This window comes from Xyrauchen texanus, chromosome 32 (genome assembly GCF_025860055.1).
Source record: "Xyrauchen texanus isolate HMW12.3.18 chromosome 32, RBS_HiC_50CHRs, whole genome shotgun sequence".
Classification (NCBI taxonomy): domain Eukaryota; kingdom Metazoa; phylum Chordata; class Actinopteri; order Cypriniformes; family Catostomidae; genus Xyrauchen; species Xyrauchen texanus.
This window is the reverse complement of record NC_068307.1, coordinates 7868651-7892512: the sequence shown is the minus strand read 5'-3', so window position 1 is coordinate 7892512 and position 23862 is coordinate 7868651. Positions and strand designations below refer to the sequence as shown.

Below are 23862 nucleotides of genomic sequence, written 5' to 3'. Positions count from 1 at the left end.
AATAAGGTTGTCAGAAATGATAAGTGCTAAATCTTTTTCAAATATATATTTTAAACATTTGTCAAAATCATAGAAATGTAATCTTTGTTTATGTGTTGGTTTCATATATTTTTGAGAAACATTTATAGCGTTCTCTACGATAAAAAAGGGAATACACACAGTATATTAAGGACATCAATGTCAAGTGGTGTAACCATCAAGTAAAAGGTAGCCTAATAAAATACTTCCCTTGCTCCTTGAATACACTTCAGCGTACACAACTTATAATTGAATTTTAAGAGTTTTCAATCACATTTGTCAGGTAACAATTTTTCAAAATTCACAAAATCACATTCACAAAAATCAAATATAGATCAAATAGTTTTAAGAGGGTTACTCCATTTGAACTAAACAAAATGTTCCTTTTCATAAAAAATTTTATAAATAATACCATATATATATATATATATATATATATAATATATAACTTCAAACTGAGTAATTATTATCTAAATGGGACTTTATCACTGTTCTTGTGACAACATGACAACAAAAAGGTTACCTGCATGTCAGTTACACCACCTGACTTTGATTTATATTAGTAATATATAAAACAAATTGTTTGCCTGTTTATTTTTTTTAAAGAAATAATAATATAAGATTATTCCTAACTAATAATGCCCAAAAAAAAAAAAAAACTACAATTACAAAACTATAAAAAACTTCATTTATTTAATTTTTACTGTCTGTCTGATAATATGGGATCAAAATCCCACCAAATGTATTGTCACGGATCCAAAAATAATATGCGTGAATTAAAATAATAAGTGTGAATCAAATTCTGATGACTTTGCTTTAATTATTTTATTTTTTTGCAGCATATTTTAAATGTGCTTATATATTTTATTGACATATTATTTTATTATATATAGTTTTTATATATATTTTTTTATTCATGCTTGTTATTATTGACAAATATATTATATTATATATATTTTTTTCTGCGCTTATTATTTTTGATTCACGCTCATTATTTTTATTCACGATTATTATTTTTAGATCCGTAACCGCAATACAATTGGCGGGATTTTGATCCCATATGTTTACTTAAAGCCCCAGAAAAAATATCAAATTAATTTGAGGTGTTCTCAAGTATTTTATTATTATTGTGCATTTAATGTATTAAAAAAATTAATATAACTCCACTGATCCATATTTTTTTATTATAATATTTTTTTATTCAAACAAAATCAACGACTCAAAAAGTCAAGTGTCCGCCTAAACTAGGAATCCACGACGCCCTCGTCTGGCCAGTTTAAGTAACGTCCACCTGAGGGCGCTCGACGCACAGGACTGAACGTCGACAGCAGAGCGAGTTGAACTTCCTGTTTGGAACAGTTCAGGAAGACGAAGAAATGGCGACGATACTGGGACCCGAGTCCCCTTGGACGGGAGGAAAGAAAACCACTCGTAATAGGAATATCCTCACCAGAATACAGCACAGTCAGATCGCTGGCCACGGCTTCAGCAGAGGGACGCAGGTAAACGGGATAGCTCGTTATCTGGGCAGAGAAAAGCCGCTGTCATGAACCGCGTTTAGCAGCAGAACCATCGATCAACCTGCTTCAAGTTGAGAAACAAAATTAGTCGGACGGGCTTGACTCTTAACTTTGATGTAAAAGTAGTCTGAGTGATTTCTAAATGCATGTTAAGTTAAATGGTCGCTGTGGTTTATAAATGAGGCTTTCGTTTTCGCAGGGGTCGTTAACTCGTTAGGTTGTTTTTGGCTATCCTATCATAATTGGAGTTAAACGTGGTTTTAAATGAACAATCAAAATCCAATTAAAGACTCAGACACATGGAGTCGTATTAATATAAAAGACCAATATCACTGTCATTAGTATTGATCACGCAATGATCAATTTGTGATCCTGTAACGTCTTTAACAGAACAGCTGATTCAAATAAACACAGACAAGTTTTAAAACCTAGTGAGTTGTCTGCATAGACCGCATTATAGGTGTATTCGAGCGTTGTGATTCCCACAAATACTGTCCCAGATTTTCCTAGTATTCCGTTTGCATTTATAAACCAAATATATCTGATTTCCTTAAATGATTGTGATTTTTAACCAGTCTAGAGTCAAAACTTCAGTTGGTGTGTGTTATTGAATCAGGCAGTGATATTTTCATGGCTCAGTTTAAGTTTAAAAGGGCTTGAATTATGTAAGATGTCCCGTTGAGAATAATCTGAGCCTGGGAACTTTACTCAATTTAAACCCAACTGGTTTCACTTTCCCTTCTCTATCAGGTGCCCTGTATTTGACAAAACCTATTACAGTTTAGAATTAACTTAAAATTAGTTAACAAAGATTTTTTTTTGTGTGTGTAATGTTTCTATATTGACTGTGAATTAAGCAGTTGTGTCCTTGTGTTCTCCTTTTGCTTTGTTTTTGCCAGTGTCATTTTTCTTCTTCCTCTAAATACTTTACCATATTTTGAAAGGACAGAAAAGGAACAGGATCATCTATAAGTGGCAAGTGATATGCGTTTTATAGAAGGGTATAAATGGTATACAGAAGGCTTGTTATGCATTGGCCTTCATTCTGACATTTATTTATTTATCAGCCTTTATAACAACCTTGGCAAACACTTAATTATAGTGGTCGACCTTTCTTGTATTAGTTATAATATGTGATACCAATATCTAGAGAAACAGGTTTCTTAATACAGATATACACTGGCGGCCAAATGTTTGGAATAATGTACAGATTTTGCTGTTTCGGAAGGAAATTTGTACTTCAGTTCACCAAAGTGGCATTCAACTGATCACAAAGTATAATCAGGACATTACTGATGTAAAAACAGCACCATCATTATTTGAAAAAAGTCAATTTTGATCAAATCTAGACAGGCCCAATTTCCAGCAGCCATCACTCCAACACCTTATCCTTGAGATATCATGTTAAATTGCTAATTTGATACTAGAAAATCACTATCCGTTATACCATTATAACACAGTTGAAAGCTATTTGGTTTGTTAAATGACGCTTAACATTGTGTTTGTTTTTGAGTTGCCACAGTATGCAATAGACTGGCATGTCTTAATTAGGTATTAGGTCAAAAATGGCAAAAAAGAAGAAACGGAGTTCTCTAGAAACTATCTGATACCTGGAATGGTATCGGCTCCGATACTGAAGCTTTTAGACGGATTGGGTATCGGTCCGACAAGCCCGATCCAAATCCAATACCGTGTGTTAGTCATGTTAGTTACTGTCAAGCACCACAAATTACATAAAAGAATCATAAAAACACAATTAAAATAGTTCATACAACTCGTGCATTTTATTAAAAGCCACTTGATGACGTGCAATAGCTCTGTAAATCACAAAAGGCTGTGTTTAAAAAGTAAATATATAAAATGCACGTGCTGCTCCAGCGCATTAGTGAATGGCGCAGCTCTGTTTACACACACTCGCTGCTATTTTTAGCCTTCATGCAGTGTGCAGTATTTGAGTGCTACTCACGGATAACATCTCAGATTTAGATGCTCAATATTTCATTGTTTTTTTTTTTTTTTTACCAGATTTTGAATAAGAAGCTTGCCTACAAACAGACACACAACTTCCTGGAGAGTTCAGAATGTCAAAATAAAAGCATGAGGGTTTAAAAGTTAAAGGTGCATGATTGAGATATATTACTATTATAATCTATTACTATTATTATTATTATCATTTGTTTGCAAATTATAATAGTATTTCAGTTGAATGGGTTCCAAAAAATAACTGTGTGAATGAAAAGTGAGCTGATATATTATAAATTGAACAAAAAAGAGATCTGAATCCTTATAGTCCAGATACAAGTTGAAAACATTTTGCAAAGAAAAACAGCTTCTTTTCTACTGATGACTTGAAGACTGGAATTAATGTTCATTTTGCTGCTACATTATCCAGTAAACTAGTTAATAATAAAGTGTTTCTTAATAAGCTATACATTTATTTTGAAAAAATGCGTAGTTAGAGGTTTGTGTTTCTTTACATATTAAAGGGCACACCCAATTAGTTCCACACAATAATGTAGATATTGTAAACTGATTATGCAAAAAAACAACAACACTGGTATCGGCCGATACTGAGATTTCTGATATCGGACCAGAAGAGAAGTGGTATCGGTGCATCCCTACTAGAAACCTATCAGTCAATCATTGTTTTGAGAAATGAAGGCTATACAATGCTTGAAATTGCCAAAAACCCGAAGATTTCATACAAATGTGTATCCAACAGTCTTCAAAGACAAAAGAGATGTGGAAGGTCAGATGTACAACTAAACGAGGATAAGTACATCAGAGTCTATAGTTTGAGAAATCGACACCTCACATGTCCTCAGCTGAGAGCTTCATTGACTTCTACCTGCTCCACACCAGTTTCATGTACAACAGTAAAGAGGAGACTCAGGTGCAGGCCTTATGGGAAGAATTGCAAAGAAAAAGCCACTTTTGAAACAGAAACACAAAAATAAAATGGTTGCAGTGGGCAAAGAATCACAGACATTGGACAACAGATAATTGGAAAAGAGTGTTATGGATCTTAAGCCCAGTGAGCTTTTGTGGGATCAGCTAGACTGGAAGGTGTGTGAGAAGTGCCCGACAAGACAGCCACATCTATGGCAAGTGCTACAGGAAGTGTGGGGTGAAATGTCACCTGAGTATCTGGACAAACTAACAGCTTGAATGTCAAGGATCTGCAAAGCTGTCATTGCTGCACGTGGAAGATTTTTTGATGAGAACTCTTTGAAGTAGTTTAAGTTAGATATAAAAGTTTAAAAAATATAAAATTCTAATTGTAATAGTAATTATAGTAATTAATGTCCTGACTGTACATTGTGATCAGTTGAATGCCACCTTGCTGAATAAAAGTACCAATTTCTTTCCATAAGAGAAAATCTGTACATTATTCCAAACTTTTAGCCACCAGTGAATACATAATATAAATAACTGAAATGAAACACTTGTTTTACTCAGAATTCAACAGAAATATCTTATTATCCATAGAAACGGTTGATGATAGTTTTAGAACTGAATTTTGAACTAAATTAATATGTTGCCAGTATGTTGAGAGTTTGAGTCATATGGATGTATTGTTCACAAATATTATATTGCTTGCTTTTATTGGTCATTTGCATTTGATTGAAACATGCACTGTGTTTGTAAAGCATACTTTGTTGCCTCCATGGAGACTCTCATGTAAATCTTTCTAAATTGCATTAATTTCAGTTATCAAAAATGAAGTGGGCTTTTATTAAAGTTTTGTTTTATTTCCAGCTCTCAGAAGCACTTCTTAAGGAGAGAGATAAGAGGGCGAAATGGCATGGGATTCCTGTCTTACTCCAAGAACTGTACAAGAGCAGCCACCTTAACTGTGACTTCACCCACACACACAATGTACTGAAGGTGAGACAACCCTCTACAGACAAGTTTGAGAAAGAATTGCCATTGGCTAGTACATTATTGTTTTTACTCACCCGACTTTTGACATCATATAAGTGTAATGCAACTACAAATTGAAAAATATAATTAGCAAACTGAGAAGGGTGCATCTTCACATATGGAAAGTAGGGTTGCTCTGATACACAAATTTAGGCTTCGGTATGATACCAGCCTTGGTATCGATACTAAATCGATAATATAACCAACAAATAAAAAGCCTCAGATGTTTTTGTAACGAAATTACACCCGAAATGACGATAAAAAGAACTGCTTAAAGTGTGATGTTATGAAATGTTTATATATTATATAAATTGCAATTTTATTTTTGGTCAAATAAAATGTTGTACAACAGAGCTTCCGTCACAGTATTAATGAAAACATTAATGAAAAAAAAAAATCTGATTACCTGTGGTACAAGGCTGCTGTGGCTGAATCACAACATGCTGATAAAACACTTGCATTTGTGATGTTGCGTTAAGATAATAATAATAATAATAATAATAATAAATAATGCTGCAAGCAGCAATCAACGGGCCCCAAGCACCGTGAGCCCATTTCCTCCTGGCGGCTTTTAGTAAAACAATGCATCTAAAATTATGAAACAATTTGTGTAAATGTAAATGGATTTTTTCAAAGACCGTTGTAAGGGCCACACTTCCTGCTGCCAGTTGGTGGTGCTACGACTGTGTCACACAGTAGATACATCAATGTGATCAGTCCAAGGCCAAACAAAGGGGTCAATTTTTATGTAAATCACACGATGCATGCAGAAGATGAGAGAATTCTTTCTTCCTATTTTTTTTATCGTGTCACCACGATGACACCGTTTGAGACATCAAAAATCTGTTCACAATTCAGCATCTTCAATGTTTTTTGGCATGATGTTGCCTAAGGTTGGTGCCAGTCAGATGAATTCCCTGTGAGGAGTATTTCAAATTCCAGAGCCATTCCATTTTCAAACAATCCAAAATGGCTGACTTCCTGTTCCTGAGTCCGGCTTGAGATCTACATACAGTATGTTCAAATTTTGGTAACTGTAGATGCAAAGCAGATGACAGTGTAGAGCGGCACCTCTTGTTCATTCTGCAGCATGCAGCACATCTGTCTGTATAATATTTAATTAAATTACATCCTTCTGCTGTTTAATGATCTCACTTGGCCATATCCAGAGGTTTTTTCAAAATGTCATTGATTTCATCTCCTATAGTTTTGCTAATGATAGTATACTGTAAGATGGTACTGAAATTAGCAACAAGATGATATTATAATGTTTTTGTTTTGGTATCACGATACTTCGTTAGTGGAACCCTAATGCAGAGTATTCATATATATGACTCCACGCAATATAGTATGTGACTTTGTACATTTATATTCATATTTCACTTTTTATCATTTCACATTTTAGCTTTTTGAAAAAGTAAATTTTGGAGTTGACTAGTCTAAAAAGAAAGAAACCCTCAGAAAACAGTCAAAAAGCATTTTGTGTGTTCATGTGTTCATTTAAAATACTTCTAACAGCCAAATCCAACATTAATTCCACTGAAAAAGGGGCATTTATCTGTGACATGCTTGACTTGTATTATCATTAAATGTAGAACATGACAATCATTCACTGAATCAACATTAGCGAATAAATGTACATTTAATAATTTTTTCCAAAAGGTTTTATTCAAAGGGACTTACCTATGAGGAACATAGCAATCAATTAGTCATACAAAGTTCATCAATATGTGCAGTGCTAAGTTCTCAAGTTGGCTGGAGTAGTATAGGTGATTATATTTTGTACAATAAGGGCAAGTTAAGTTCAATATTAAGTGCAATTAGTGTGGATTGGTTAAGTGCGTGCGAAACAGATCATGTGTTTTCAGCTGGTTCTTGAATGTTGCGATGGTATCAGCAGATCGTGAGAAGGTCGGAAGCTCATTCCAGCCCAGAGGCACAGAGAAAGTGAACGATCGTGAAATAGACTTTGAGTCTCTTTGTAATTGGACCACCAGGCACTGCTCATTCATAGGCCGCAGAGCGCGAGTTGGACCATAAAGTGAATTGATGTAAGAGGGTGCGATTCCATTGGCTGTCCAGAAGGCCAGAGTCAAAGCCTTGAATTTGTTGTGGGGAGCTACAGGTAGCCAGTGGAGTGACGTCAAGAGTGGGGTGACATGAGCCCTCTTTGGCTGATTGAAGACCAGATGCACTGCTGCATTCTGGACCATCTGCAATGGCTTGATTGTGTTAGCTGGAAGGCCGGCCAACAAAGCATTACAGTAGTCCAGTCTTGAAATGACCACTGAATACAGGCATATTTATTGAAAACATTGAATGAATAGTGCAGGACCAATAAAGCAACCCTAATAGCCTGTTCTAAATTTAAAAAGTAAAAGTAACTTAACATTAAAACAGTCAGGACATTGTTGAAAATAATTCAGGTTAGCCAAATCTATGTTAGAGAAAAATTGTGTTGAAAACTTGCACGTATTTCAAGACGTGCATTTGCCTATGATCGGTTCGGTTAAGAACTCTAGTGGGATTTTTCTGCGCTTGCCACAAGTGAGTGAGAGAAGCACATGCTGCCTGAGGTAAAATGAAGCTTTGTATACATCTGCTCCATATATCCTATTTTTTTGTAATGTTTGTAATATTAATTATATTTAATAGGGGTGCACTGATCAATCGCCCACCAATCGAAATCGACCGATATTCTGCATAAATCCATGATCAGCCGATTGTGCCTAGATTTAAGGCCGATCTTTTTTGCAGCACGCATGGAATCACACATACACTGCTCCTCTAATAAATGAGCGCTGGCTCAGCCCTTGAAGCATGACAGAGTTGCCTTTGAAGGGTAAGTTGTTGGCAATTCTAAGCATTCACGAATTTAACCTTTCAGACATGATGTAATTCACATGAATATGCTGTTTTGTTTTTAAAAAATTTTAAGAATTACACATGTATGAATATGAAGTTGCCCATTTTCTAGAGTCATTACGGTAGTTATTCTGGCTCGTTGCACTGTGAGCAGGAAGAGGATAAAGAGGCCTTTTTGCTCCTATTTTCATCTTCCGGATTTAAAAAATAAAATCGTTACACGATGTGACGTGTCCCTGTACTATAGTGCATCGTCACCTCAACAGTATCTCATAAATATTGATGAGAGTGCGTGGCCTTATCCTATGAGAACGGGCTGTCTCATGATTATTCATTAATCTATGCACTTCATACTATAAAGAGCCTCGCTGTCAGTTGACAGTACCGACATCCCCCCACCGTGCACTGCTGACAGAGGGACAGGATAGTCTTTCAATCATATCCAAAACTTTTTAAATGTTTGTGCAGCACGCATTTATTAACATGAGTGTTTTGAGACATTTCATTTCTGTTTAGGCATCACACTCAAGTACTCTTTTTGGCTGAATTTGTCTCACATTGGCTTGTCAAACACCATCACAATTGTTAGTCATGCTTTTCCTTTTGTGGCTTTCTGATAAAGGAGCTGTCATCCCTGCTTTCCATGGAGGCAATGTCTTTTGTAACGGAGGAAAGGAAGACAGCGCAGGAGTCCACCTTTCCTAACACGTACACCTTTGACCTCTTTGGAGGTGTAGATGTGAGTTCTGTGTTTTCTCTTTGTGTAGTAGCTGGTTGAATAAACCCTTTTTACAGCTGATCATAGTGATACATTTTGCCTGACAAATCAGAACAAATCCTGTTATCTCATTTCAGTGTTTATTTTGCTCTGTAAACTGATGGATTTTGCACAGAGGTCCGTCATTTTATATAAAGGTCGGCCCTTAGTGGATTTTACAGATACAGATAACTAAGGTGGTGGAAATGGTAGATAGTATTTCAAATCTAAAAACATTTCATAGTCTTTCCTTACTATGACGGCACAGACATGGAGGTAACAAGAGTCCAAAATAAATACAATCCCTGATACTAGAAAACAAGAAAAGATAAGAATGGGTTGCATAACGTAGCACTTTTAACTATAAATAAGTCCAAAATACACTTAACTCCAATGAAGGAGACTTGACTGTTCCAATGCTCTACATGTAAGTATTTATATATAGTATTTATTTATATATACATACATGCATGCATGCATACATACAGTATGTCATCAGATATGGTTTAATGAGAAAGAAGGTAAATTATTATTCACAAGATTTCATAGTAGTTGGAGACACAATGTATGTGCTGATGCTGCATGCTTCAAAATATGGGGATAAAAAATATGGGTTAATATTTTCAGTCCTCACGAGATGCCTATGATTGTTTTTATTTCACTTCTTAAAGGCAACTTTTATACTTTAGAGCCAAAATTTTCTTACTGTAGTATCCTCCAGTGCCAGCCAGAGAGGAACATGGAGGGGGGGGATCTTTTAGCGTAGGTTTTTTTCCAGATAACCAGTAGTTCCAAAAAGTATCTTATCGGCACAGATTAATGGGTAAAACTGCTATATCAGTCTACCTCTAATTTAAATGAATGAATTAAAAATTTTTTTAAATGAAATACAGGATAATCAATTACAAATAATCCGCAGATTAATCAATGATCAAAATGGTTGACAGTTTCAGCCCTGGATCAGTTCAGAATTATTAATTTATTTCTCTCACTTTTAGTTGTTGGTGGAGCTTTTGATGAGACCCACTCTCACTACGCTACCAAAACCCAAGAGTAAGTTTATTTATGTGTGTATATACATTCGTGTGTTGGTGGTTTTAGCCATTATGTTATGTTGTTATATTGGTCATTAACAAATGTAAAAATTTGAATTTTGCCTATTAATTTAAATTGCTTGGTAATTTTGACTGCTTCTAGTGAATGACGAATTGCTTAAGGACTGCCTCAGTGTGCTATACAACTGCTGCATATGTGTAAGTATTGCTGCTTCTCCCCCATTTTTGAATTGAGCACAAGAGTGACTTGTATCAACATAATGAGTTCCACAGTGACTAACTGTATCTGTTTTCCTGCAGACGGAAGGGGTCACAAAAAGCCTGGCCACGAGGGAGAATTTTGTCTTATTTCTCTTCACACTGATGACAAATAAGAAGGTCTTCTTACAAACAGCTACGTTAATTGAGGATATTCTTGGAGTTAAAAAGGTCAGTGCTGGATCTCAATCTTATACAGCTGTCTGCAACTTAATTTTGTACCCTTGTGTCTAAATGCAGTAAAGCTTTTATAAACTTTTTAATGCCCCTGGATTTAATTGCTGCATTGACACTTTGGTCTAGCTTTAAATCCTTTAAAAGGATTTTAACTATTCGTCGTCTACTGATACAAACTTTTGTATTTGTACACACTAATTGTGATTATCAGGCAGTAATAAATGAATTATCGTGTTCAACAGGAGATGATTCAGCTGGAATGGATCCCTAACCTGTCAGGACTGGTGCAGAGCTTTGACCAACAGCAGCTTGCCAACTTCTGCCGTATCCTCTCTGTCACCATCTCAGAGCCTGATGTGGGGAACGATGACAAGCACACCCTCCTGGCTAAAAACGCACAGCAGAAACGCAACACCAGCCCCTCTCAAGCCGAGGTCAACCAAGGTAGGTAAAAAACAAATCTTATGGTGCGTTCACATGCAAAGCGAATCGAGCATTTTGCACGGTGCGATTACATACAAAGTCAGTGCAAAGATGCAAATTTGTGGCGGGCGGCGTGTATGGCGCGAAGCGAAATCGCTTCAATCGCGTGTTTGCTAGTTAAAATCTTTCAACTCGAGCTAGAAATTCGCATGAAGCGTTGTCGCAAAAGCCATATCAGCATTGAGATTGTCCGTATGTCTCTGACGTACTGACATAGCAGAAGAAATCAGGAAAAATGGATGAGAAAATGGTTGTAGTGGTGTGTGGGCACCCGGAATTGTATGACACAACGTCAACATATCTGGGACTTCCACAAAAGATACAGAACAGGTGGTGGCTATGGGGCTCGAACCAGCATCCTTCTGATTATTAGATTACCAGTTATGTGCTTAGACCACTACACCACCACCACTCCGTGGTTAAATTAATATACTGACCGTGACTTTGCTTTGAGTTGATACCAGAAAAAGAAGTGAATGCTGACTGAAGATTTGTGGAGAATTGGGTCATTGCTAAAGGGAAATTTGTCATATGGTGAAATGGCAGCTTTTACATTCAGTACATTCAGTCCATTTACCATATTTTCCTTACAGCTTCTGGACTTAGGCTTAATAGAGAATGACTAACGAAGAGATAATGTCATTTTTTTTCCAGTCACACTCCTGAATATCCCTGGCTTCATCGAGCGTCTCTGTAAGTTGGCCACACGGAAGGTGTCAGAGGCAACTGGTACATCAAACTTTCTACAGGAACTAGAGGAATGGTACACTTGGCTTGACAACACGCTAGTGCTGGATGCACTCATGCAGATAGCAACTGATGAAGCTGAGCACAGCAGCACAGGTAACACTGCAGCATCACTCTGAATATTGAATAATCGATTATTGCTGTGAATGATCGTTCATTGCTACAGGAATACCCAATGTATTACGTATTAATTTCTTATCCAACACAGACAAGGGAATCAGACAAGATGGTGCCGCAGATAGCAGTTTCATTGTGGATCTCTCTAGCGTTTTTGTTACTTTTTTTTGTTTGTCATGTTTTTTGTCACTCTTTCCCAATCAGTTTCACCGGTAATTAACTGCAGAGCATACCTGATAATCTTTTGCTGGTGTTTGATTATTCAGACGTTTTATTAGACATCTTATTTGGAGGTGCAGCGGTGCTCTACAGCGATCCAAAAGACTCACGCGAGGGAAGCGAGCCGGTGCACTTGTGAAGCTTCTTCAACGTGGCCTCAGGACTCCGCTGCTGAGTATTCATCTGCTGAATGTCCGCTCCCTCGCCAACAAATGGATGAACTGCTTCTGCTCACTCAAACAAATAAGGACTTATCTAACTCTAGCTGCTTTGTGTTTCATGGAAAGCTGGCTGAATGAAGCCATCCCGGACAGCTCATTTCATTTGCCGGGCTTCCAGCTGTCCAGAGCGTATCGCGTTGTGGAATCATCGGGGAAACGAGAGGCAGCGGAACATGCTTTTACGTCAACTAAAGTTGGAGTACAGATGTAACGGCATTGAAGAAGATGTACTGTCCTAATTTCGAAGTGCTCTTCATCAGCTGTAAGCCTTTCTACTCGCCGCAGGAGTATTCCTCGTTCATTCTGTTGAGTGTTTATATCCCGCCACATGCGTGCATGAATGCAGCGTTGCTACAGCTGGCTGATCACATCACTGACACAGAGCAACAACACTCAGACTCTCTTATCATTATTCTGGGAGATTTGAATAAAGCTAACCTCACCTGTGAACTGCCAAAATACAAACAACACAGCACATGATGAAATGTACTGGATCACTGCTACACCACTGTAAAGGATGCATATCACTCTGTCCCATGTACAGCTTTAAGACTCTCTGATCACTGTCTGGTTCATCTTCTCCTGACGTACAAGCAGAAACTAAAATCAGCTAAGCCTGTAGTAAGGACTGTAAAGAGTTGGACCAGTGAAACTGAGATGGAACTAAATTCCCTCTTTGACTGCTCTGATTGGAGTGTTTTTGAGGCTTCAGCCACAGACCTGGATGAGCTCACAGATACTGTGACCTCATATATCAATTTCTTTGAGAATATGTGCATCCCTACTAGGACATTTTTATCATTCAATAACAATAAATCATGGTTTATAGGAAAACTCAGACAGCTTCATCATGCCAAAGAGTATGCTTACAAAAGTGGTGATAAAATATTGTACAACCAGGCCAGGCTGACTAAGGACATCAGAGTGGCTAAAAGACGCTACTCTGAAAAGCTGAAAAAACAGTTTTTTCCTCCCCCTCGCTTTGTAGAGAGTCAACTAATGGCTGATGAACTGAATGTGTTTTACTGCAGGTTTGAAAGGCCCATTCTCGCACCCCTCCCCCGCTCTGATCTTTAATTCACACACACATCAACACCTCCTGGAACCCCCTTCCTCCCCCCCCTCCTGCTACTCAATCTGCAATTATGATCTGTGAGGAGGATGTGTTCCGGGTCTTTCGGAAACAAAAGCCTAGGAAAGCTTCACGCCCAGATGTTTTTTTTACCTGCCTGTCTGAAAATCTGCGCTGACCCTGGGACATATGCAAGGTTCTTTTTGTGGACTTCAGTTCAGCCTTCAATACCATCATGCCTGATCTTCTCTCAACCAAACTGACCCAGCTCTCTGTACCCACCCCGATCGGTCCATGGATTAGCAGCTTTCAGACAGATAGGCAGTAGCTAGTGAGACTGGGTAAATTCACATTTGAGATTCTCACTATTAGCACTGGTGCTCCTCAGTGATGCATTCTCTATACACTGCTCTTCTCCCTGTACACAAATGACTGCACTGCAAAAGACCCCACTGTCAAGCTCCATCTTTGCGGATGGCACCATGGTCATCGTCCTCATCCGAGATGGTGACGAGTCTGCATACAGGTGGGAGGTTGATCAGTTGGCTATCTGGTGCGGTCACAACAATCTTGAACTGAACACGTTCAAAACAGTGGAGATGATAGTGGACTTCAGGAGAAATTCCCCTGCACTCCCCCTCACCATCATGAACCGCACTATGGCAGCAGTGCAGTCATTCTGGTTCTCTCAGGAATCTTTCAGGAACTGAAGAAGGCTCAGCAGAGGTTGTACTTCCTTTGCCAGCTGAGGAAGTTCAACCTGCCACAGTACCTGCTGACACAGGTCTACTTGGACATCATTGAGTCTGTCCTGTGTTGATTTATAACTGTCTTGTTTGGTTAACCCACCAAATCAAAAATTGAGGGAAAATAGTCATGAAACTAAAGAGCCAAGGAAATTAGCCAAGGCGAGAAATGTAATGACATAACCTAATGATTTTTTATTGTAATATTTATTTGTAAACGAAAAGATGTTGCAAAAAGCAGGTTCGTTTTTTCACTTTGCCCCCTGTTGATTTAAAAAAATATATATTATTAGACACCACTTCCATGATGGTTGTAAAATAGAATCCATTTTCATATATTCAATAAAGGGTCACCATATCTTAACAATTGTGTTATATCTTTAATTAAAGATTAGAATCTGAATTCCAAGTTAAAGAAAAAGTTTTACATTTATATTCCTTTTATCTCAGAATCATCTGATGAGAGTACATTGGCCACCATGCCTCTGAGGCATCGTTTGCCACAGTCCATGAAGCTCATCCATGAGATCATGTATAAGGTGGAAGTCCTTTATGTGCTGTGTGTCCTGCTCATGGGTCGACAGCGAAACCAGGTAAGAGCTGTCATTCTTTCCTGACAGACCAGTGCCTTGTAAAAGGGCCTGCATTATTGACTCTTTCATCAGTCTTACATCAGACTCCTTATTGGTCTTACATCAGTCTTCTAATTCCCACCCTCACATTTCATGATCTTTTAGGTGCACAAAATGTTGGCTGAGTTTCGTCTGATTCCTGGCCTCAATAACCTCTTTGACAAGCTCATCTGGAGGAAGTTCACTGCCTCTAATCACGTTGTCCATGGACAGAATGAGAACTGCGACTGCAGCCCTGTGAGCTTTGTTTTTAAATTATTCAACAGTTAGCCCTGGTCCTATAATTTGTTTGGACATGGATGTTCCAAGAGTGCTAATATTTAGTTTAATACCACTGGGACGCTTCATTACTTGTATCATTCTGCTTCTTTGTCTTCGTGGCTTTCCAAATAGTGGTGGGCAATTTATTAATCGTTAATTTAGTTTTCATTCACTTTCTGAAGATTAAAGTTGTACGCCAGTAGGTGGTGACAAACTCTAGTTGAAACTCAGAGTATGAGAGAAGTGTGAATAGCGGTGTTGGGCTTTGGCTTTTTTTTTTTTTTTTTTTAACTATTTTCACTGGCGGAGAGGAAATTTAACTAACTGGCCAATTTCTGTCTGAAATGGAAGTTACTCAACATTATTTACTTGTTTGTTGAACTGATGCGCTGTCTAATTATTCAGAATAACAGCACTCTTGCTTGTGTGATATTGCTGAAGTATTATACACACAGCATCATCCCATTCACTGTATTCCAACATCATTCTCATGGATCATGGTATGCTATTGTTTATTGCACAGGAAATCTCATTTAAAATCCAGTTCTTGAGGCTTCTGCAGAGCTTCAGTGACCACCATGAGTAAGTTACAAATTCACAACCTTTGTTTGGCATGCTACAGTTTTGTGGATTGACAATTTAATGCATTTATCTATCATTTGTTCTCAGGAATAAGTACCTGCTCCTGAACGCTCAAGAGCTGAATGAATTGAGCGCCATCTCCCTGAAGGCTAACATCCCTGAGGTGGAGGCCCTGGTAAACACTGACAGGTATTGTTGTGATGCCAAAATGAACATCATTTTCTCAACGTCAACAAAGTATGTTCTCAAGTAGACAAATCTCACATCTATCATGTCTGTCTTGTCTTTCAGGAGTTTAGTGTGTGACGGTAAAAAAGGGCTCCTCACACGTCTCCTCACTGTTATGAAAAGAGAACCACCAGACTCTTCCTTCAGGTGAGACACTATAGCTCTGTTCCAAAAATAGATCTGTACTTACTGCATTATAACCAGTGTTGGGTGTAACAAGTTACTGTAATCTAATTACATTTCATGGTAGCACAGCAATGTAACGTGTTACTTTAAAAAGTAATCTGATTACAGTTACAGACATGAATAAAATTGTTACTTGGATGACACATTTATTGCTTTGACAATAATATTAATTAAGTATAATGCATTTTAAAATGTAATGCGTTCCTATGTTAGTGTGTGTTGCTGTGTCAGCTAATAAGCATGCGCTCTAACAAACCACCATGGTATAGAGGACACATATCGAAGTGACTGCAGATGAGCGAGCGGCATTACTATGGACGCAGCGGAGTGTAGTTTATTCAAATTGTAAATGAAAGCTAAGCTTTTCAATTTTCATGCGCTTATTATCAATCTCAGCGAGCGCTGTGTCAGCATGCTCCCAGCCCTGGCTGGAGGAGTGAGGCACGCAAGGCTGGTCTGGTGGCAAATCGTCCTCAAATCTCCACGCTCTACCCCAGCCTCGCACCCTTCTCTCGTGTGTCCCTCTGTAGCTGCTGCAGGAGGAGAGGGCATCAGCTTCGGGCGTATATGGAAAACAGCGCTTGTTCCCGTCTGACAGAGGGATATATTGCTCACAAGGTGGAAATATTTGCGTAACGGTGTCCTGAAAAATACATCGCTAAGCAAATGACTCTTATGTTCTGTATGTACTGTACACAAACAATGCAATAGCGTTACAGATGTGCAAATAACAAAGAATACTCAATTCGACCGAGAACAAGGGAGGTAGAATTAATCCACTCGCTGTAAATTTGTGTAAACACACACAAGCTGCACATGTATACACACAAACAGACATACTGTATATGACACATACACATGCATGATACAACACACAAGCAAACCTGTGTATTTACACCGAAAAGAAACAAGCATTCAAATGCACAGTGGTTTTACTATCAAAATTGTTTGGAAATATGTTTTCTGTTTAACAGTCATACTATACATTTACATGCCACTCGCAGCTAAGAAGGTTAGCGGACTAGATTAGAAAGTTAAATTGCATTTTTAGAAATTCATTGGCTCTCTAAATGCAAGTTGCTATAATTTTGTTATTATTTTCAGTTAATATTAAAATACTAAAATTGCTGTTTGTGTCACGTTGTATTTTTTGCAGGTTCGATTGGTTTTGAAAAGTAACTTTAAAGTTAATAGTAATCTGATTAATTTCCCTATGAAACAATCAGTAGTCCATTTAAAATTTTAGAGCAGTAATCAGTAGTGGACTACTTTTTAAAATTTTCTTACCCAACACTGATCATAACCATCATGGAATCTCACAAGTGACTGATTGGGAACGCTTTGTAAGCCTGTTTATCGGTCCAATGGCGGTCTCCAATAATACGGGTGAAGGTCTCTGCGCGTTACTGTCTTTTACGCAAAACACAACAAGATTAAATGAAATACATTTTCTCTTATGTATTACCTCGTTATTTAATCTGACTCCATAAATGAAAAAGGTTTTAATGATATCTGAGCATCATTAAAAGTGAGCGAATGTTTGATTTATTCTTTTTAACTCTTTAATTATATTTTACCCGTTCAGATTAGGAAACTATGTCGCTTTGAGGTCCTCGCATGTTTTTCTCTTTTACGCGGGTCTCCCGATCACAAGATTGGATCATCAAACGGAGGTAATTGCTATATACCTAAGATCGGTCACATTCACGTTTACACAATCAAAGATACTTCAGTATAGCCCCCATGGAATTGCACACTTGAATTTAACTTAACGTTTTCTTCAGTAGAGGTCACGGCCACTATTACAGATGTAAGTTGACCAACATAACTTCTCTTGTAATAGCTTTGGATTGGCCATGCCGTGGTTTCCCTCGTACACTTATCTGGAGAAACATTCAATTAGACGCACCCGAATTTAGATTGGTCAAGCAGCATTTGTGGTTCTAAACGGAAATTCCCTTTTTGTCTTTGCAAACCAAGTACACTTCAATTGATGCCAAATATTAGTTGTCACTAATCTGACGCAGACTTGCGGGAACATACAAATCGTTTAATCTACTTGGGAAAACAATTTCAGAGTCAGTCAGAATAAAATCAAATGTTGACAATTTATTGACCAGGTAATAGAACAATAATTCAAAATCCAATTAATAGAGTAAAATCATCGATCAATCAAATATAATAACAACAATTCGGAAATCGAGGAATTTATAGAAATATTTACCTGGCAACGAAAACTACACACAGCGATCGTGTGGGAAGTCTACCTACAGACTCCCTGAACCTTTTGCCCATTTTCCTTATAAACCCAGATAATTCAATAAACTTACCAAATGGTGGTGTCTGTTATTATAATTAGATTTTGGTCCCCTATTGAGGGGTTCACAACTGAGGGATCAGAATTTGTAATTGAATGGGTTCTTGATTCCTGTAGATTTACATAAAGGAGGTAGTTTGTATGGAGGACCAGGGGGAGGGCACACCTTTAAGGGGCACACCACATTTCTCATACTCTCATTTCTCAACTTCTTTTAGCTTTTCATTATGGCTGGGAGAATGAGACCAGTTTACCAGGCGCACTGAGACATTTTAAATGATACCAAACATGTATAGTTACTTTTTTGTACACATTTAACATTATAAAGTTTTTATTTGGATTAAATAATCTTAATTTTAATCAACATTTCTTAAATTTGTTTATCATCTTTTTTCATTGAGCTTGATGCAATGCATTATGAAATTGCCTGCTTTGTGAAAGATGCATTAAATGCTACCTTAGAATTTTTCTAAAACATCATATCTTGGCAGCGTAATTAATGTTGCCTTCGAGCAAATGTTAACTTACAGGTACAGTTCAGATGTTAGGCAGAATGTTAGCCTCAGTCACCATTCACTTTCATTGTATGACAGTGAATGGTAACTTAGTTGAATTGTTCCTTTAAAATGCTGCCTCACTATTTTTTGCAACAGAGCCTTCATATCTATCCTTAATATTTTGGAATGTCTGATTTGGCTAAGGATTTTGCATGTTGAAATGTCACATGGTCATGGTGACATTATATATTTTCTCTCTAAAGGTTTTGGCAGGCTAGAGCTGTCGAGAGCTTTCTAAGAGGGGCCACATCATATGCAGACCAGATGTTTTTGCTGAAGAGAGGTTTGCTGGAGGTAAAGACATTAATGCAGACTGCCCTACGGGGCAAAATGTTTTTATTTGAATAGTTGTGGAGTCTTAAAACTATTAGAATGAATACGAAGGACCAGACAGCAAAGTTATGATATTGGATATAACTTGACACAGATACAGTAAGTTTAGTAAGTGATTTTATCACACTAAAATCAAAGGGTCATATGAACCATAAATATTCCAGTAAAATTACTCCCTATACAGGCAATGGCAGTGGCATATTAAAAATTGTATTTGAGGAGCCTGGGTAGCTCAGCGAGTATTGACGCTGACTACCACCCCTGGAGTCGCAAATTTGAATCCAGGGTGTGCTGAGTGACTCCAGTCAGGTCTCCTAAGCAACCAAATTGGCCCGGTTGCTAGGGAGGGTAGAGTCACTTGGGGTAACCTCCTCATAGTCACGATTAGTGGTTCTCGCTCTCAATGGGGCACGTGGAAAGTTGTGCTTGAATCGTGGAGAGTAGCATGAGTCTCTGCAGTGTCATGCACAGCAAGCCACGTGATAAGATGCGCGGATTGATGGTCTCAGAAACAGAGGCAACTAGGACTTGTCCTGTGCCTACTGGATTGAGGTGAGTAACCATGCCACCATGAGGACCTTCTAAATAGTAGGAATTGGGCATTCCAAAATTGGTAGAAAAAAGGGGATAATTTATTTATTTATTAATCTTTTTAAGCAAAATAGTATTAGATACGTTTTGGTTTATATATTGGTCTAATTATGGATTTTTATTGCAGCACATCCTTTTTTGCATCATTGACAGCGGCTGCAAGTCCAGAGATGTCCTGCAGAGCTATTTTGACCTGCTTGGAGAGCTTATGAAGTTCAATATTGATGCCTTTAAGAGATTCAACAAATATGTCAATACAGAGGAAAAGGTACCACCAGTGACGAAACATGCACCCTAGACACTGAATGTCTTTGTTGTGGTTATTGTAGAAACTGTAGTAACAAATGCTTTAGTAAAACAAGCTCTGTATTGAGACTTTGCTATGCAACTTTGGTTGGTAAAAGAACAAGTCTCCTTCAGTTCCAGGTGTTCCTCACGCAGATCAACAGCTCTCTGGTGGACTCTAACATGCTCGTCCGCTGTATTGTCCTCTCTCTGGATCGCTTTGAGAGTGAGACGGAAGATGTGAAGGGTAAATTTAGTCACCGTACTCTTGGATGGCTTCTGAAAAAATTATGTTGAAATGTCTCTGAAAGACTTTTAAAGGCCAAGTCTGATGAAAGATTGTCAGAAAATTATTTCCCCAAGTAACTTGAGATTCGATCAGCGATCTCATTTCTTTCACAGACTTTGTAAATTGTTTTATCAGATGGGTAATCTGTCCAGTGCATTAGTGCAAATCTAAGGGTGTCTATATGTTTGACAGATGAGAGTGCATCAGATGCATTTTACAGCTGTGGAAAGAGCTGTGTCAGTTTGAAAGTGAGAATACAGCGAATTGCATTTCCTAAAGTGGAGCCTCTTAGAAGTTCTCCTTGATTAACGAATACCAACATCAGAGTGTGTTGCTGCTAAAGTTGAAATATTCTCAACTTTTGGTCACACAACAGAGCGTTACATTGGCAAAACCTACATCTTAAAGGAATATTCCAGGTTCAATCCAAGTTAAGCTCAATCGACAGCATATGTGACAATGTTGATTACCACAAAAAACATTATTTTGACTCGTCCCTGCTTTTAAAAAAGGCAGAAATCTGGGTTCAGTCTGAATTTTTTATTTTTTTTGTGATAATTGACAAATGCTGTCAATTGAGCTGAACTTGTATTGAACCCGGAATATTCCTTTAATGAGGTGGATCCTGATCGTCTGTGATATGGACTGTATTCTAATCTGTCATGAGAGCCTGTTGAGTAATTGGGATCTGTGTGTTTGCCTCTGCAGTGGTTGAAGTGCTCTCCGAGTGCTGTCTCCTGTGCTATATGGCTCGAGTGGAGAACAGGCTGTCCTTCCTTTTCCGGCTTGTTAACATCATCAATGTGCAGACCCTCACACAGGTAAGTCCTACTTTGTTTGCGCACTCATTTGGATTGTTCAATAGCACTTTTAATAAATAGTTCTGTTTTTTTCTTTCCTGGCCACTCTCCCAGGAAAATGTGAGTTGTCTAAACACCAGCCTGGTTATTCTGATGTTGGCCCGGAGGAGAGGGAAGCTTCCATTCTACCTGAGCGCGCTGCGGGAGAAGGAATACGCAGAGAAATATCCCGGCTGCCTGCTCAACAACTTCCACAACTTGCTGCGCTTTTGGCAGCACCACTACCTCAACAAGGACAAGGACAGCACCTGCCTGGAGAATGTGAGTATCATTGTTTTATATTGTAGCACAGTGGATATCAAAGATATTGGGTCGTTGATGCATAGAGCTGTGCATAAAATAACTTAGAAATAGAAAAGGTTTGCAAGCGATTTAATCATACTAAAATAATGGCAACACTTGTATTGTTTACATCTCGTGGCAATACTTTTTAAATATTTTAATGTTTATGGATTGGCCCCCATTCACTTCCATTGTAAATGCCTCACTGTAAACACAATTATTGCTTTAACAAGTTAAGCTCAATAGACCGCATCTGTGGCATAATGTTGATTACCACAAAAATGAATTTAAGAGGCACTTACAATGGAAATTAATGGAGCCAATCAGTAAACGTTAAAATACTCACTGTTTCAAAAGTATAGCCACAAGATTATCATGTTTTTTTACATGATTTTAGTGTGATAAAATTGTACACTAACCTTTTCTGTGTAAAGTTATTATACATTTTATAACAGTTGCCATGATGACGTTATAGCAGAAGAATTAATGTAAGTGCTTTTATAAAATTATAAGCTTCACATTTCTGCCTTTTTAAACCATGCAAAAATTGGCCCCATTCACTTTCATTGTAAGTGCCTCACTGTAACCTGTCAAAGGAGTGATGAGTTGAGAAATTGTTTTGTGGTAATCAAAATTATCCCACAAATGCTGTCGATGGAGCTTTACTGGAATATTCTTTTATCTAAATTTAACCTGGTAAAATTCCTTTAATTACAAAGGGGGTGTGTGTGTGTGTGTGTGTGTGTGTGTGTGTGTGTGTGTGTGTGTGTGTGTGTGTGTGTGTGTGTGTGTGTGTGTGTGTGTGTGTGTGTGTGTGTGTGTGTGTGTCCTAAACTAATGCACACACCCGTCTTAACTGCATTTGTAAATGTAGGGATGAGAAAGATTAAAGTAAATGTTTTTCTTCATAGTGATGTGCAAAATAAAAGCACTAAGTTTTGCATATTAGTTATTTACAAATTTTGGTATCTGTTTCAGTCTTTGTGCAAACTTTGTGTGCCCTCTCTTTTCCTTTAGAGCTCCTGTATTCCCTTCAGTTTCTGGAAGGAGACGGTTTCAGTGCTGCTCGGAGAGGACAGGACTTCTCCCTGTGCCATTATCAGCTATATAGATGAGCCTTATATGGAGCTAGACAGGGACCTTTTAGAAGATTGACTTTTTGATGGGGTGTGGTTAGGACGAAAGAGGGCTGGGAGGGAGGGGCTTGCACGTTCCACTCTGATTCAGTCAAGAGACATTAGAAAGAAAAGACCTACCAGCTCATCCAACTGCATGCAATGGCTCAATGAGCCATCCATTCTCTACTTGGTGCCCATGTTCCGCTTCATCTCCAGGTCACAGGGTGCAAAGGATGTCCCGCAGAGGATAGCCCATCCCGTCATATTCGCATGGGAACGCAGTTCCTGAACAGCTCAAGCTAAATCTGAACCTCTGATCGTAAATGGTCTTTTTGTATTTCGGTGGTGTTCTTTCGGTGCAATTGTATGGGGCCTTTTATACAGAAATATACAAAGAAAAAATATATAGGCATATAATGCAGCAAATCTGTTTAAGAGGAGTTTTGAGTTTCAGCAAAAGTGTTGAAAGTGTCTTGGATCGAATAGATCAGAAACTGATGATCTAAGTATCTATGAACTCCAAAGCCGGCCTTCAATGTAAAGAGAGTTTCTCTTTAATTTAGGATGAAAACGTCAAGAGAGGAAGTGTTGAATTGATGAATGGGGTGAACAGCTCTCCAGCTACACCGAGTGATGTCAAAATGTTTGCACAATATAGATGATGGAAGACAGAAAATGATTTTGATAAGTCTTATTTATTTTGTATTTTTCATGTAAATTTGCTCTCATAATGACATTGTAAAACCCAATACCTTCCAATGCTTCTCTCCTTGGTTAGATTTGATCAATTACATGCAAAATAAGACATTTTTAGTTATTGTTTTAATTGTTTGTATAAATTCTTTTTAATAGTAGGTATCATCCCATTGTTAATTTCTGACAACACTTATTATATGGGCACTGAAGGGTTTTAACAGAAATAATCTATGCAGGTTCACTCACAACATGGACATAAATATCTAGCTAGCCTTCATCTCCATGCTGCCATCTGTTATTTTGGTCGCAAACTAAATAACCATCCTCTAACTTAACAGGTCGACAATCTTTGTTGCACTCAAACACGTGGCTCTTGCTTAGTGACTGGGAACCTGCAGTGGTCCGCTGCAGTCGCTTTGTGTTGGATGTATTATCTGAGCTAGACTAGAAGCGCTAAACTTAAAAC

General features: G+C 37.9%; 1 protein-coding gene across 1 annotated transcript; it reads left to right on the top strand.

Moving 5' to 3' along the window:
• The first annotated feature begins 1377 nt into the window (after window positions 1-1377).
• LOC127625874 (short transient receptor potential channel 4-associated protein-like) lies at window positions 1378-23730 on the top strand. Its single transcript, XM_052101303.1, has 19 exons — window positions 1378-1520; window positions 5298-5426; window positions 8950-9066; window positions 10083-10137; window positions 10282-10337; window positions 10440-10568; window positions 10817-11018; window positions 11712-11900; window positions 14630-14772; window positions 14917-15048; window positions 15596-15654; window positions 15742-15843; window positions 15946-16029; window positions 19146-19236; window positions 19994-20134; window positions 20287-20398; window positions 21149-21261; window positions 21355-21561; window positions 22600-23730. Exons 1-19 carry the CDS (start codon window positions 1395-1397, stop codon window positions 22735-22737), a joined length of 2325 nt encoding a protein of 774 aa, XP_051957263.1. The 5' UTR covers window positions 1378-1394; the 3' UTR covers window positions 22738-23730.
• Window positions 23731-23862: the final 132 nt, after the last annotated feature.